Source organism: Poecilia latipinna, unplaced genomic scaffold, assembly GCF_001443285.1.
Source record: "Poecilia latipinna isolate Pla-1442-1.1 unplaced genomic scaffold, P_latipinna-1.0 Scaffold339, whole genome shotgun sequence".
Lineage (NCBI taxonomy): Eukaryota > Metazoa > Chordata > Actinopteri > Cyprinodontiformes > Poeciliidae > Poecilia > Poecilia latipinna.
Genome location: NW_015112955.1, coordinates 384,833 through 402,538, shown reverse-complemented (window position 1 = coordinate 402,538; position 17,706 = coordinate 384,833). Strand labels below are relative to the sequence as shown.

General features: G+C 38.8%; 1 protein-coding gene across 5 annotated transcripts in view; it reads right to left on the bottom strand.

Annotated features, from left to right (window-relative positions):
- bmpr1bb (bone morphogenetic protein receptor, type IBb) overlaps positions 1-17,706 on the bottom strand; it is a 53,222-nt gene that overhangs the window by 14,116 nt on the left and 21,400 nt on the right. For 2 of the 5 annotated variants that reach the window (XM_015035601.1, XM_015035605.1), the window contains 2 exons: positions 11,433-11,542; positions 3,390-3,675 (listed from right to left, as the gene is read on the bottom strand). In XM_015035601.1, the coding sequence (XP_014891087.1) occupies positions 3,390-3,480 (91 nt within the window). In that variant the 5' untranslated portion in view covers positions 3,481-3,675; positions 11,433-11,542. Of the gene's footprint in view, positions 1-3,389; positions 3,676-3,760; positions 3,833-11,432; positions 11,543-17,706 lie in introns of all 5 variants that reach the window. The other 3 variants (XM_015035603.1, XM_015035606.1, XM_015035602.1) reach the window with 2 other exon arrangements.

The window sequence follows — 17,706 nt, the reverse complement described above, 5'->3', positions numbered from 1 at the left end:
TGGTTATTTATTGTTAATTCACTGTTTACCAAGTATGGAGATTACACTTTTGCATTAGGCCTGGTTGATTTGGAATGCTTTCCCACCCCCAATGCATTAAATAAATACTTGAAAGATTGCTTATCCTATTTATTCGGATTATTTGTATCTGCTTAAAATATGGTTACACATTTATGTCTGACACAAAAAGCAAAAACTTAAAAGGGGCACAAGAATTAAACCAATCTGGAGGTTCACAATGCAGATTTAGGAATGTTGCAAACATGAGTTAGTACAGAACAACCATGCAAAGCTTTTCCTTCAAGGCTAGACTGACTGCTGGAAAAGCACATCTGCACTAGGATCAGATTCTGTGTGAGGGGAACCATATTGACATCCTGACAGGAAGCAGCTCACAGAAGGCCGAAGGAGCCCAGTGCTGCTGAAGACCAACTGCTGCCGTGTTGCAACGCTGGACCTCTGCGGCACGCTGCACTCTGACCTTGCTGCATAACACCAACTTCCACACGCATCTTCGAAAGGAAGTATCAAAGTCACATAGTAATTTAAGAGAATCCCAACAACTGGTACGGAAAAGTTTGAATATTTGCTTTGGATTCAAGAGATTCAGTTGGAACCTCTGATGGCAGTCATCTTACACCTCTCTAAATCTGAGCCCACCTGTAATTTGAATTCAAGATATATCCAGGACACACACAACACGCTCCTGCAGATAAAGTTATATTCAATGTGCCTCTAGATATCAAAAGACATTTTAAAGTTGTGTGAAAAAAAAAAAAGAAAAACACTTCACTTCTGTAAACAGGAGGTCTCTGTGAGTTTTGCTCATACATGTGATGCCAAGGATCAATGCAGGACAGTGGAGGAGATAAAGAAACCTGATCTTTTTTTGACTTTTGCAGTTGCTGGATTTAGTCAAGTAGCTACTAAAAAATCACCTGGAGACTGCAACAATTACTTTTTCAGCTTGATTGGGCCTGACCAGTAACTGGGCGGTCCCAAACTTAAACATTTAAAAACAAAAAGGCGTGGAAAGCTGCTTACAAGTGTGGAATTAAAAAAAAAATAAAAAAATACAATAAATTGGAGCATGTCAGTTGATTCAGACTGAGGTGAAGCGGGTAAGACGACTATATAGCAAATAATACGAAGGCTGAATTGCAAAGTTTCTCTCTTTTATCCTCATGAGCTTTTACAACCTCCATCTGTTATAAACATGCTGGATTTGGAAGGGATGTGGCCTTTTGGGAATACCAGAGGAAAGGATCTACATTCACTAGGAAAACAAACCGAAACTGTTGTTATAGTGATTTTTAGCTAACCATGCTAATTGCTTGTATAAGCTGCAACAAAGAGTTTAAAATGTCAATTCCAAACATTTTGGCAAAGTTTTAAAACAGTGAAAACTGCAACTACTCTCACACACATGCAGTGTGACATGTAGTTTTCTCCTGACAGAGGTTTTAAAAACCACTCACAGGGGGGAAGGCTTTCAAAATGCAATTTTATGGGGTTTTTTCTTTTCATTGGAGCGCTTAACAAGAAATCACAATCAGATAAAATTGGCAGGTCAAAGCATTAAGGGTTCATAACCAGCTGGTTTCCCCTTTACAAAACCCACACAGATTATCTCATAGCCTGACATTTTGAATGAGAGAAATTGATTTAAAAAAAAACTAAAGATAATACCAGGCTGGGGTAGCAAATGTTTTAGTTTTATGCTGCACCACCTCTGAATGACTGGGCTGGCATTCATCTATTTTCAGTGAACCTCACCAGGTTACAGAAACAGGTGGCAAACTGACCTTGCTGCCCAGATTTATGGCAACCTCCCACATGTTTAGCTCATTAGGGTGACCTTTTGAAGATCGGATCACAAAGAAACATGGTGGAATCCAACTTTGCAAAGAAATCTAAGATCCTTAGCCCATATTATTTGTTAGTCAGCAAAGGCAAAAATATAAGCCTCATCCTCCACTGGTTCCCATAGCTGTTGCTGGGAAAGTGGAAATCAATGTTTCTTTTGAGCTATTTTTTCCACACTCTTGATATATTTGGGTGGCTGTTGAGTTTCAGACCCAACTGAGAGTTTCAGCTCTTACTTTGGTCCATCCAGAAGAGATTGGGAGATTCTGTGAAGGAGCATTCATCAGCAGCTGAGGTATTTCTTGACCAACTGTGAAAGTTACATTTAGCTCAGAGCCACACTGTCAGTCTGGGATTTTACAGCTGGTCTTTAGTTTTGACACAATTTCAGCACAGAGAGCCTTTGTGCAAGCCGTGAATTTATGCTTATCGTAACATGCAGGTCGATATCACTATTTCCAACATTTTTCACCAACTTTATCTGAACCCTGCTGAGCTTTTATATCTTGAAGAGTCAAAGGAAATAAGCTAATTGACAAGTGAAGAAAACGTTGGAAACTGGATCATTAAGGATTATCAGAAGAATAAAATGAGATACAGCTCATTAAGTATGAAACATAATAGAAATGAAATTAAGTAAAACAGAAGGGAAATTAAATTAATGAGATAAAAAGCATTAAAAACAAGATTTTTAAATGTTTTACGGATTTTAATCAACTTACACAAAGAACAGAACGAGAAAGCAAAGAGTCACAGGCCCAAATGTCCCAGTTCATCTTTTTATGGGAACGTCTATAAACATTTTGCGTTTGTTGGAACATGTGGAGCCCAAATGATAATTTTACGACCTGGCGTGGAACTGTGTGAGCATCGCTGCAAACAATAATATTCTTCTCTCGGGAGATTCACTCTTTATTTATTTATTTATTTATTTTTTTGACTAATGAATCTACAAAACATCTGTACTTTGTAGTTCAAAACAAAGTTTCTCTACTGAATAATAAAAAAAAGTTATTAATTTCTATGCAGGAGAAATTAATTCTATTGAAGATTTGAGTTTCATTGAATGTCGAGTACAAATGATTTATGTTCGGATGGATATGTGGCTATAAAATACAAAATTCCAGGGCCCAGTTTAGTCATTTTGAAAACAAGATCATTTTCTCTTTTCAAGGGCAAATAATCATTTTTAAGGTGTCATAAGCCTCTAGAGCACAGTGACATATTGGCATTCAATGTAAACCGAGTGTCCATCCTTAAATAATTAGAGGGGTTCAGATCATGGAGTTTATCCCTCATTAATACCAGAAGGGAGAAATTGATAGATAACCTCCCAGAAGTAACAATCAACCTGTCGGCTCATTGTGATGTCCAGCAAAACAAGAGAAAACATGATCAGGATAATGAGTCTCACAAAAGAACGCATATCAAAGCTCAAAAAGAGAGCTACCTCATTTGTAACAGCAATGGTGCAAGCATAAACACAGAGGAGTTACAAGACGTTTTTTCTGTGCGACACTTACCATGAGAACCACAGCTCAGAGATGCAAGTCCAGCCACCAGAACAACAGCTTGCCAGGCCCGCTCTGCAGACAGCCACACCACCACAACCATCCTGCCAGCTCCGGCTTCCTCCCAAACCCAGAGGTGCTGCCTCCTGCTCAAGAAGGTCTGCTTTTTCTTTCTTTCTTTTTTTTATCCTTTATGTGAAAAGGTTCGAGTCCTCTCCTCTCCCACTCTGCTTCTCAGCGCTCCCAGGAACTTCTCACAGTTGCCTCGCAGCCTGCAGCAATCCTCCACACTGACAGCCTGGGAGAGACAGATATGGAGAAAGAAGATTGGGACAAAAGGGAAGGAGGAGGGAGAGGAGGGTGTTACTTCGCTGCTCTCTCACTGAGTTATTCGTCCAGCTCTGTGGCAGCTTCACAGCAGAGGCAACAGCTGAGTATATCCACACATGTCCTCTCTGTTATTTCATACACACACAAATGCATTGCAAACTGAAAAAGGCAGATAAAATGAAACGAAGCAGACGTAGCAAAAAGGAACTGAGGCATGGTCGTGAAGTTGACTACAAAATGAATGACGCGTGAAACTCGCTTACAGATGTAAAACCTTCACGAAAGGACGTGAAAACTTTATGTGGACCTAAGGACTTCAAAGAAAATGTGCAGAGAATCTGGTTAAATCCACTGGTATTAGTCCTGTGAGGCACAAAAAGTCTGACTGATGCCAAGAAGAGGCAAAATCCAGTTTAGAGTTCAGCTCTCCAAAACTCTTCTGTTTCCACTCCGTAATATAACAGTGGAAGGGAGAGGGGGCCCAAATGGTCACCTGGTTACACTAGAATTACCAATAAGTTTATTAAACAGGGGTACAACACCATTATGACAAGGATAAAGTTTATTTGTATGAACACTTTTGTCTTTTGTGGCATTTCTGGAATTTATCATTATAATTATTTGTAATTCAAATTTTTGAAGTGGATTTCAACACTACACATTTGTTCACCTAAATCTGTAACAACTGCCTGAAAGTTAATTGTGCACTTTTTGTCTCCTGGTCTATTTCCAATTTAATTTGTTTACATTCCCATCCCCTGTCTTCATGTATAAAGCATTATGTCCAAATTAAATTCCAATCATATGCAATGAATGAAACAGAAAAGGGTTTCAAGCTCTCCATGACCCTCGCTCATCTTAGTGTGGCTATTGAACTTAAAGCCGCCCACAGATGTCTTTTGAACCCCAAATGCCGCGTATTAATCTGCACCCGAGTGTGCGATTTTATAGTTCATATGTGGGCTGAATTGTGTTAAGTTCTTCATACGGGCCAGTGAGGGGTGAAAATGCAACAGGGATCAGGCCGTCACACGTCAGGTGATTAGAGGCGATTAGAGCCAACACCCCCAGGCACAGCCTCGGCTCTGGCAAATTCACACTAATCCAGCACCAGCAAGTAAAACTCAACCATACTCTGGTAGAAACAGTAGAACCGCAGGCACAAATTCCACCGGAGAACAATTTATGCGCGCTACAAATTACAACAATTAGCAAGTTGACAGATTGGATCAAGCTCCCAACAACAACCACACAAACCATAAACATGTTTTCTCCCTTGCAGCATTCTGAATCAAGCATTAAGAGGAAAACAAAAGTGAAAAACGTGCCGATATGAGAATAAACCAACAACCACCATATGGGCGTCTCTACCCACCACCTGCCCCCTCTTACACACCTACTGGGTGGGAACTGCAGCCCCCAGGAGTCACCTCTCCCTTCTGGAGCTCCACCAGTCCTGTAACTGTCACGTCTGATTTGTGCAGAGCCGTGTGCTACGTATGATAAGTCAGCCTATTCTGGGTCTCGGTGCATGGGGAGCGATGTGAATGGGTCAGTGCACTTCACACACTCTTCTGCGCTCCATCAAATGCCCAGCGTGGAGCTTCTCCGGAGCGACAGCCCACTCGGCCCAGAGGCCGGGGCCGGGAAAGTTCAGTGGAGTGGCCGGCTCTGCAGGTGGGGGTCACGCCACCACACAGAGGGGGGTTGCAAGTGGGACACGGTGGTTGTGAGGCCTATTTTCAGGCAAATTACCGCTCCCCTTCCCATTTTCTTTGCCTCTAGTTAATGGTTAGAATTTAAACAGCAAAGCACATCTGTTGTCACAAGATTAGTTAAAAAGTCTTCAAACTGGTTAATTTATGAAGGTACTTTTCAAGATGATTAGTTGTGCTTTAATTTCTTCTCAGTGAGATAAAACACAACCTTTCAAATCATTTTGTAAAAAAGCCTAGAGAGTATTTAGACTGTAGATCAGGTGCAACAAAGAACACATTTAGCACCTGCAATTTGGGGTGTTTTACAAAACAATAAAGGAGCACAACAAAAAAAAAACACATTGAAACAAATAATACATCAAACAACAAAAACTTTCTTTCTGCATCAAATAAAAATACAAAAATTCTAATAAACAGGAAAGACATGGGAGGCTTTCCACCTCAATACACTGTCTCTCATCTGTGAGGGCTTAGCAAATGTATAATTAATATTCTAAAGCTGATTCATTAATAAAGAGTTTAAAAAAAACCCCACTGATGTAGGGTTGCTCAATTTGTAACTTTTTCTTGCCCCAGAGATAATTTTGAGGCCAATTTATTATTGCAAAAGCCGAACAGAAATACTGTGCTGCAGCTGCGACGCACATTGAGGTGAACTATGTCTGCTGTAGACAAGAAAAATGTGTAAAATGCATTTTCATGGTCCTCAGTGCTTGGCTTTGAGCTATCAGAGCAGTTGTTGATATATTACTTTGGCTCCTTCGCTTTGAGAGAAACGGGGAGGTCATTTTCAGTTTGTTCTGTAGATTACGTGCACTACAAATTCTAGCCTGTCACAGTAAAAAAGTTCAAATAATACCACTCAACTGTTTAAAGAAGTCTATCTCCATTGCATAAGAAAAATATTTGCCTCTGAAACGGAGATGCTACATGAACACTTGTGCCGGCATTGAAATGCACCATGGAAATTTGTTAAGTTCTTAATTTCAGAAAGGACTTTAAAAGGCCAAACACATGTTCCATCACACAGCTAGGAAAATGAGATGGATGACTGAGAAAAGTCAGCGCTAACCTGTTAAGCAAAAAGCCGTGGCGAGACACAGATGATGGAATTACCTTGTGCAGAGATGGAATGCGTATCATGAACAAAGTTTCAGATGGAGCTAAAGTGATCCTATGCTCTGTGAAATCTAGAGGATTTTCAGCAGCTCACAGTTAAATCTGCTGTCATTGACTCCTGAAGAGTAGATTATTAGCATGGCATCACAGCTGTCTAGATCGAATGGTTCAATGTGATGTTCATCATCCAACAGGATAAAGATCAGACTTTAGGTTTTGCCCGTCAGAAAAAAAAAATAATAAAAAAATCACAAAATAAGGAGCATTAACCTTGTCGTCGTAAATGGACAGCTTCTGGCACATTGAGATCACTTGTTTTTGACAGATTACAAGAAGGCTTAGAGGCACTGTTAGGATCCTAAACCTCAGAGTCCTGCCCAGAAACAGCTATATTTTCACACATCAGCAGCATACTTTTTAAAGTAATTTAATTCTAAAACATAAAAGATGCTGAATCGGTTGCCTGTGTTGGATCTTTCAAACGAAGTCCAATCAATTATTGCGTTCAATATTGTCTTTATTACTATGAGTAAAATCTTATTGAGATTATTATACCGTAGATGCTAAACTGAAAGGTAATACTTATCTAAGGTTCTGTGTCAGATCTTAGCAGGACATTTTTTTCTTAAGTTCCAGATTTTAGTTTAACATTTTTACACCACTTCCCTGCTTTGCTTTTCAAGCTCATGCTGAACAATATGCCTCCATTTTCATGTCCAAGACCTGGACAATATGGTGTAATGATGGTTTAGGCTTCAGACCAGAGGTTTGGGTTGACCATTTATGCGCCTATTATTGTATTTCATATGTAAAGTTCAGCAAAATAAGAGCACAGCTTGCCACAATTATAAGAAAAAGAAATCACAAGCTACTTTAAAAGCCGGGGGGAAGGGAAACAAATAAAGCTGGTTATAGCAGGTGGAGGCTCAGAGTGAATCTGGTTCTACTGCAGGTTTCTTTCTAATAAAAGACAAACCTTCCTCTCTACTGTCACTAACTGCTTGCTCAGGATGGAGGCCTTCAAAATGAAGACATGGTGCAATCAACTGGTTTTCTTCATAGGTGACAGTCTGCTGAGGCTGAACTGTGTTACTACAGGACAGAATAAATCGAGCTGTAATGTTCTGTAGCGTATTGCACTGCACTGCAAAGCAGAGGTCACCAACCCTGGTCCTCAGGGCATGCTGTCCTGCATGTTTTAGGTGTTTCCCGGCTGCTGAACACCTGGTTTAAATGAATGGGTCATTAACAAGCTTTTGTAACAATTGCAGGCATGCAAAAAAAAAAAAAAGGTAATGCAATCATTTGAGTCAGCTGTGCTGGAGTGGGGAAACATCTCAAACATGTGAGACGGACAGTGGGCCCTGGGGACCAGAGTTGGGGACCATTGCTGTGAAGTACTGCTCTTTCTGTATTGCATTGCACTGAATTAGACTGAATGAATTTAGACTGGAATGTATGTAATGAACAGAACCTGTCACAGAAAATGCTCAAGGAGAACCTTTATTAATTGAGTTAAAAAAAATAATAAACTGAACTGTATTGTATTGATTAAAATGATAAAAACCTAACACTTTAAATATGTTTCACCGGTACTGTGATGTTTGGGACATTTCTGGGGATTTTTCCATATATGTAAAAAAAAATAATAATATTAATAATAAAATAAAAAGATAGTCCCAAGTGATCGAAAGTTGAAAACACACCCAGCTTTCTGTTCCAGCTATGCTGCACATTAAAACTGAACTGCTTCTCCTTTTTTCATTTTTAGATGCAAGTCTGGCAAGAGAGAGTAAACATGTTCTTGATGATATGAGCGGTCTGGATGGACCAAACCAATAGAGGTGAAACAGTGTGCTGGATTACAATCTATTAACATTTCCTCTGGTTTTGACTAAACTACAAGTTGATGTTATAAGCAGGACTAAAACTTTATTTTTAATTGAATGAATTTACGTAAGCACAATATCGAAACATAAAGTCCCTGTAGGGATGAAGAAGAATGTAGCACCTTTATTAATTCTCTGTGTTTACTTGGAATTCAGCTGAATCGCTGAAACCGTAGATCACAGAGCCGTAGCTCCGAAGCCGAAGACACCAGCAGGGAAATCTACAGAACAACAATCCACTGGCTCACATGGGAAGACAGAGGTCCTGTTGAATATTCAAAATTCCCACAAAGCAGGGCAAATCACTCAGCTGAGATTGATGCTTTGAAGTCGCCAAGAAAGCTGAGTGGGACGAAGATCACCATTCATGAAGAGTGAAAAGGCCGTCACAGCAAGCTGCCCCCTCCTTCCCTCACCCTGTCTATGTTTCTCCCTCAGTCTGACTCATCGACTCTTTCTGCACAATGTCAAGACGTCATATCCAAAGAGACAAAACAAGAAATCACTGCTATTGGATTATTTTCTCTGCCAATATCAATGTTTAAAGATACAACTTGTGCAGTGATCCAGGACTTTGTCGAAACCCTGCACATTAAATTTTGAACCTGATTGACAAGCGTTTCAGATCGAAAGGATCCGAGACAAGATCTGACCCGTCTAAGGCAAAGCAGCAATATTTTTAACTTTGTGTTGCAGACAGGAAAATAGCGCCATGTACAAACTTGAATTTATAGCGCTCTGATTTGCATGATGATAGACAAGGTGCACTCAGTAATGGCACATGTAGCACACACACAGAAATAAATTATGTATGCCAAGTTGTAAAAGTCGGAGAATGTGATTCACATAAAAATGTCGATTCATACAGCCTCCAACAAGTTGAGTAAACTAAACTCTAACAGAAAGCGAGCTTATGATTCCTTATTCAATGAAAACGATTCCACCTTAATCTCGAGTCAGTTCGATACTTTCTTTTTTAAGTTTTTAGAAAATAATAAACTAAAACTAAGTGGAGGACTTTAAACACTTTTTTTGTTTACTGCTGACAAAGTAAGAAAACAACAAAAAAATCTTTATTGATTTTCTTGAAGTGTGCTTAATACTATATTCAGTATTAAATACTGAATGCATTCAGATAAGTTGTATGTGACTAACTTCAATTAAAACAGATTCCCATCATTTTCCAAAATTCCTGTGAGATTCTTTCGTTAGGGTTATCTGCATTATAATCACATTTTATTTTATTTGAAAGTGAATAATTCGTGAGTTTTTTTCCCCACACCTCTTCTTGATCGTGAATGATAAAAGTAGCAATTAAAAACATGTTTTTTTATGTCAGAAAATATAGCTTTGCCATGAGAATTAGCTTAAGTACTGATATAATCAATTTATTAGGAGAACCCTTTATTATCTACTCTGCTAACAGTAAAAATTGCCAATCTCATGATCACCTTTCATTAAAGCATCCGTAACTCGACTCACACTTGCAGCTCAGACCTAAACAATGGGCACGACGACTATAAGATGCTCACACAACGACCTCCATGTCAGCGCTTCAGAAATTCTCATTAATAAAGTGGCTTTCCTCGCTCCAGGCAAAAACAGCCGATGTTATTTCCCCCTCTTTTTCTGGCTTCTGAACGGCTCTATCACTCAGAGTTACTGGCCCATGCCTCACTGAGCTTCTGCTAAATAAACCCTCTTGTTTTTGTTGGTGGAGATGAATATCTACGAGTTTTACCTCAGCTGATTTACTCAAAGCTCTGTTAACATGTATGTTCTGCCCACTTTCCTACACTAATGTGGCATCAAGTATTTGAGTCTGTTTGGATTTTGCACAGACAGGCTAACCGCTTGTAAAATCTCGTTGAAATAACGACGACGAGTAGAGAGGAGTCGTAGCTTAGGCTGTTACAAGCTGTATCGTTGTTTTAATCAATGAAAGAAACATTACGGTTGCATCACACTTTTGAAATTGCTTTAATGAAATGGCAGGAAGCATTTACAGTTTTTTTTTTTTCCTCTTCTCTTGTGGTGTGCAAAGTATCCTTGTGTCCTCCACACCTTATAAACTAAACTTTTCCCCTTTCTAGAAAAAGACAAACTTGGCTGCTTCAACATTCTCACATGTACCAGAAGCATAAAGAGTTTTGGTTGGGACAGAGGCTCTGATTTTAACTTATTTGCAGTTTTGAAAAAAGCAGAAGAGGTCACAAGGCCTGTCAGTAGAAAAGATCCATACTTCTTTTTTTTTTTTTTTTTTTTTCAAATATTGCCATTATATCTAAACATTCTTCTGTTTTGAAAGGAAGCAAATTTATGACTATGTACTTATTAATCTCACTCTTATTACTTTATTTTTTGTAAAGTATGTAAATGGGATTAAAAATGTCCAAATCTCACCTATAATGCATTTAAATAAAATAGTAGACCCCCACATACTCCCGGTTTAGTGTTTGAGGAAATTTTGTGTATTCACAGATTTTTTTTTCATAAAATATTCCAGCTCAAAAAAATCTGATATATTTGATTGTTTTCAGTAAATTGGTAAAAAGAAATAAACATGTGCTGCTTTAGATCCTAAAAATCAGTATGTGCCAGTAAGTCTTGAAGTGAGACTAGTGTTACCAAGTAATCCAGGTCCATTTATTAAATGGGTTGCCTGCACTCTCAACACAGAAACCTTATTAAGCAGTGAGATTGAAGATGTTTGATCATAAAGTGGATGTAATCCTCAACCTTGCCTTGTGGTATGCCATCTTAAACGCAGCGACTATGACATCCATACTGGCAGGTCGTACCACAACCTACTAGAAGAAGTGTTCATGCTTACTGGTGTGCCAAAAAAAATAAAAAAAATAAAAAAGTATTTTCTGTGTGAACAAGCATTTAAAAAAAGCATTGTGACAACACAATGACTAACCTTTAAGACGGAACATATTGTTGTTGTTTTTTTTCTTTTCTGAATTAATTTAAATAGATGTAGAGGTTTGACTTACTGAGCTCGCGCATAAGACAATGTCGAGAACTTTACGCGGAGTCTGGCAAGTTGCAGACGGGCTCCATTTGTGTGTGTCAAAAGTTCAAGCACCCCCTTCCGGTGCACAACCTGCAAAAACAAAGAGTTTGCCTTATGTGGGCTATATCCCCCTGCACCACAAACAAGAATGATTGTTACAGAGTGACTCCACCTGTTTCTTACTCTAATTAGTCATGCTAGTCACTGAAGTGCTAAACCAGCAGGGATGGAGTAAAACAGGGTCAAAGGAATGAAACAAAGCCTTAAAAACGTGTGGAATGTGCAAACATGTTAACTTGTGTGAGAAGAATGAGAGACGGACATAAAAATTAGACAAACATCAAGCAGACAGTTCAGAAATGACCAATTTTAGGCTTTGTAATCCAATTACACAAATGCTCCTACATTTGTAAACGGCTGTGAATGATTGGGGGAAAAAAAATAATCAAAATTCCACATTTCACACATGAGGATGGGTTGCTGGTGTCTATATTTCAAAGAGTTACTGGGCAAGTAGCAGGTTGCACCATGGACGTGTGGCTCAATCACCGGACAGCATAGAGACGAACAATCACGCACACAAACACTCAAATTCTAGCAATTTAGAGTAACCAATTAACCTGATAGTCATGTTTTTGGACCGCAGCACCAGTGCATGGGGGGAACATGCAAACTCCATGCAGGAAGGATTTGAACCCAGGACCAGCAACAGCTGCTCCATCGTGCAGCTCATGTTGAAACATATTCTGGAAAATAACACCACTCTGCAAAAGTTCGGCTGGCGAGCTTTTACAGCTTGCCAGCAGAATAATGTAGTCAATGGAAAAAATTTTAGCACCTCTCAGCTATAATAATACTTTCAATCCTGTGGAGAACCATATAAATCAAAAGTAATTTCACATAAACAGCCACACAATAAAGACTTCATAAGTACACAAGTAGGGCAATCTGCTGTAATGCCAGCACATTTGATACATCTATGAAAAAACATGTTATTTATAATGGCATCTGCACAGTGCAGCCGTTCTCACACACTCCCCTCTTCTGGCTGTAGTGATGCATGAAGAGATGGATTCAGCCCAACCCTTGGAACAGCTACCGACTGTATTTATGCTCAGCTCTATGGACCGGTTGACACAGACAGGTGGGATTTAAATGGCAAATTAACCACCCATAGATGCCCAGAATGAATCTGTCCATTAAGATCAACACTCAAAACTTTTGTGATTAATGGCGTTTGGTCAGATTTCAGTTTTACTGCTTTATTATATAACAAGAAATGAATAGAAGGGGCTGGTGCACTGCTTCTTGTTGGATTACCTGCTCTGTTTGATTGAGAGGGAACGCAGGGAGAGAAGTCAGTCAGTCAGTCAGTCGGGAGGGAGGGAGTCTTCTGTGCATATTTTCCATGTGTACCCACGCCTCTCCTTTAGCTGGTGCTGCTGAAAGCTCTTTTGTATGTCTGTGTGTAGTGTGAAGTCGAGGCACAGACCACAGGCTGAGCAGTCACCAGTAACATCTAAGCAATAATTCTGAGCTTAACTTAATAGCTGTTTTCATTGGAATTTTGCAAATGTAATGTAATATTTTTAAACTAATTTGCAGTTTCAGGACACATCACTCTTTTTTTATGTAAATGTTGCATCACAACAGAAAATCCCCTTTGAGCTTCTGAGAGATGAACTTAAAAAAAGTTATCGAGGAAAAAAAAAAAAAAGTGGAGCACGGAGGAGAAATTATTTCACACACAAGAAGTTATCATTATATCAATGGCACCATTTTGTAATAACTGGCGTGTTTAGAACGAGCCCCTGAGGTATTAGTGGTGGAATCATGAGTGGAGCTATAGTGCTATCAAGCACCAGTCAGAGCGTCTGACAGCCACTTAAAATAGTAAGTGAGGGTCACCGAGCACAAAGGAAGCCTTGTAGATACATTACAACATTGCATTTGTGACAGAGCTTAGCACGGTCATGTTTTTGGGTTTGTACGCTGTGAAGTGGAAAAATTATTACATACGTCTGCATTTTTATTTTCTTAGACATGTCTGTTTTATTTCCATTGCAAATATGCATGTAAGCAGTTTTCGAAGAGCACATAGTGCAAAGAGCAGGTACATTTGAAAGGTCAGATAACATAGGTGATAACCACAGAGTGCAAGGAAGGTTCAAAGTTGATGCATAGTAGGTGTCTATGCATCAAGTTGTTTTTCTTTTTTTTAACTTTCTATTACAGTCTTAAGTTTTCCCCCTTGTGCTTACTTTTCATATATATATATATATATATATATATATATAAATATATATATGTATGTATATGTGTGTGTGTGTGTGTGTCAAGACAGGATGTGGTTTTGACTGAAATGTATAAGACTGTTATGCAACTGTACAGCGGGGCTCTTCTCTACTGGTCTGCCTCAGTGTCAGAGGCTTCGAACACTTCAGGCCTTCGAAATAAAACAAAGACAAAGATTGATCTTTCTCATTTCTTAACGGTTTCTCTACCCTTTTGTTAATAATTTCCATAGCAGCTGCCAGATGGTTGTATTATGGTTAGATGGTAATGTTTGAGTTCCCTCATTTACTCATTAGTTCCAAATATCAGGCTGATGTGATACCCACATGTCCCATCCATATCCGAGTCATTTACCTCTCATTACTAGTCTACATGTGTACCACATGTCGTCAACTTGGATTTTTCCGAAAGTGGGATTCTGAGAAGTTATCGGTAATCGTTGCTTTATCTGTAGAAGAAATGCGTCTTACAGTGAGCTTGTAGAAGAGTAAATAAATCCTCAAAGGTTGACATGCTAATCAGATGGACACCTTTAGCAAATTAAAACGACTCAAAATGAAATTTTTCATATCAGTGGAATAATTAATACATTTCATATACCAACAGTCAACTTCTCAAGAAGCTTATTCTGGAGCTGATTTCATTAATAAAAAGTGTTCCTGTTCCTGTGTGGTTGAGTCTGCCAGTTATATTATTAATCTGCTAGATTCACCGTGTCTCACTAATCCACTCCAGCTTTGCCAAGAATGGAGTAAATCTTTAAATTTCGGATCATTCTGGAAGTCATGACATGTTGTCAGCAATACTGTGTTAATGTGCTCTCTAGGTCTCTGAGGTGTTTGAAAATAATACCTGCAGACACATAATCATCTGTTCTACAACACTAGCTGATGAGGTGGATTGAAACAAAGTACGACTGAGTAGCTAGGCATTGCTCCAAATATGTGTTTTTTTTTTTTTCTTGAAACAAAGAAAAAGATAAATGGGGACAAAGTTACCTCGATCCTGATAAAAATTAATTTCTTTATTGTGGGGAAAAAATAGGAATGTTCTATTCAAGATTTCCTTAAAGAAATGAATTTTATAAACACAAGGTGATTAGTAATACCCATCTCCTATTGGCTCATTCCACTGTTCACTCTTTTCCATTGCAAGTTGAACTTTAAATCAAAACCCTAACAGCAGCGTATTGCTATCCACAGTTAATTACCAACCACAATAAACACCCAGACCCGACGAACTGATGGGCGACATGCAGATGAGCAGAACATATCTGATGGAACAGCCACCCCTAAATGCCCTGTGATGGCTCTGGAGTACGTCTTCACATGCACGCTCATTGATTTTTCCAGACCTTTTAATAGGTCAGGAGCAAACCTTTTGTCTGCATAATAAGATGTAGCTCCTTTCCAAAACAACTAGCATTGATTAGTTCCTGTTGTACAGTAATGTTTGCCTCCATTTGAAGTATTCACAGGGCTGCCCCCCCCTTTAGTCCCTCATCTTTTACACAAACAGATCGCACATACCTGTTTTCTCTGTGAGAGGTTAAAGTGAGTGTTAAACCATCTGCCAACATGGCTGATGAGAAATACAGGGGAAAGGAAATCCTTTTTTCAGGTTGGCAGGCTGACCCGTGACCCATTTGTCAGTTTTGGCACATTTTCCTTTAATTAGAAGAAGATGTTCTTTAAAGGAAACCTTTACTTTAGCGAGAAAGAGAACCGAGTGTGTCCCTTATCTGCATAACAAAACATGCAGGAAAAATGAACACCTACCGTAGTTTGTGGCTTTTTGACAAATTACTCACTGAAAATTTGATTTAAAACTAATCTGAAACATTTTATGCCTGATCACATAATTCAAAAGAACCTTTCTGCAGATCAACATATTTTGTTTTACAAGAAAAGGTTTGTTCCAAGTACCAGAATCCCTTCATTTAGAAATAATGAAAAACATATATAGCATTAGTATCAAAGCTTCCCTCAGAGAATACTAAAATATGTTAAAGTAAATGATAGAAAAAGAACCTCAAAAGATTAAACTGCCTGTGAGAGATACAAAGCCGCAGAAGCTCACATGAAATTATAGCACTATTAGGATAATTAATGTGTTTTGGTGTGAAAAAGATGATTATTTAATTCACAAAGAAAAGTCTGCTGGAGACATTAAAAACCATCTGTAAATCTACAGGAATAAAACATTTCATTTTTAACGAGATAAAAATAAATGTACAGTTGGTGTATTTGCAGCCAGATATCTGATAATTAAAATGCCTGTTTTCTATCCTCTTTTCAGATATAAAGATATCTATTCAGGATTACAGCCCGTGTAACTCTCTTTCCCTGGAGATCTGAGCGCATTAGATACGGAGCTATCAGCAGCCTTTCCCCTGACGTTGTTGTTTGCTCTCTTCCAATGATAGCGCAATGAAAACACAGGAAGCAGCTGGGAGAGCGCTGGGGCTGCGATCGATGCGTCCGTGTCCAACTGTGAGCTAGGTGAAGTCTTAACATCTTGCCCTCTTCGCTTTCTCAACCGTCCGTTTCCGTCCTGTCAAGTCTCCTTCTGCCGCTAATGTGTCTGAATGCAGTGTCATCCAGTGCCGCCTCGCAGCAGTCGATAAGTACTGGAAATGCTACCCATCTCTGAAACATCACTCCTTCACTTACTGTAAGTGCACATCAGCGAGGGCAACATCCCCGCACTGCTGACAGGGAGGAAGACAACACCAGGCGGATCATGCTGTGAGTGAGCATCACCGGCTGCAGCCACAGACAAGGATTTCACTGCTGAAATTGCAGACGACATAAAGAGCGACTGAACTGAGCTATGGTTTATCAAATTTGAGCTGGTGTTCCACATCATTTCCAGGAATAAAGGGTTTCCTTCAAAAAGCAGATCCTATGGAGTAAAGTCAAGATCAATTTCTTCTGTCATCTGACAACTCTATGCCTATTTTCCCTCTTTATATTCTTTGTGTGACTACTACATTAAGCTATTTAGAATGGTTATCACAACAACGGTCCAATAAACACAAAGGATTTTAATATTTTTCTTTGGATTCTGTTAAATTGCAGTCAATGGACAGTATCTTATATGTTTATATGTATTGAAAGTCTGAAAAATCTACTTTTAGAAAATTGGGGAACAATTTTCAAAGGGAAACCAAACTATAGGCAAACTAGACTACAACTATGCTGTGCTGGATTTGTCTGTAAGTTGGAACTCGGATCATGGAGACAAATTGCAATTCTGACATTGTGTTTGCCTTATTCTTGCTGCTCCTAGATGACTGATCAACTAACAACTTCTAGTATAATAAAAAACTGGTATGTTTTAGTAGCTGAGCCATAATTTTGAAGTAACTTGTTAAGATTAGGGTTTTTTTTTAATGTTTGAATCAATAATCACAAACTTGTCGCAATAACTACACATCCATGGATTCAGAGGATTTTGCAGCCCCACTCTTTACCAACAGATGATAAATCAAGTCAAAAGTGGTTCAAAAATCTAAATCTGAAGATTTTAAAGTAACCAAGTCCTGCAGGTTTTCTCTTTGTTTGCAAAAATAAAAGCCCAGGAGGGGGAGGAAAATGTTAACTCCAATTGTGCTGCGGTGACAACAGACAAACGGATTAAAAGCACTGCTAAGAGGAGCTCATGTTTAATTTTAGGTTTCAGAAATAAGGCATGTTCTTTCATGTTGTGTAATAATTGATTACTGTATGATACCCTGTCATTATAGACATAATCACAGAAAATTGCTTAATAGTAAAATACACAACCATTGCAGTCACCGAGTTATCTGAAAGCATCAAAAACATAAAATACAGAAAATATGTATTTTTACTTTTGTTCTTGTAGCAGTGAAAATAATGAGCTCTATAAGTAAGACAATAATCAGAGTCCATTTTTTTCAGATTGTCTTACTCTGAAGTCTGAAGAGACTGCGTTGA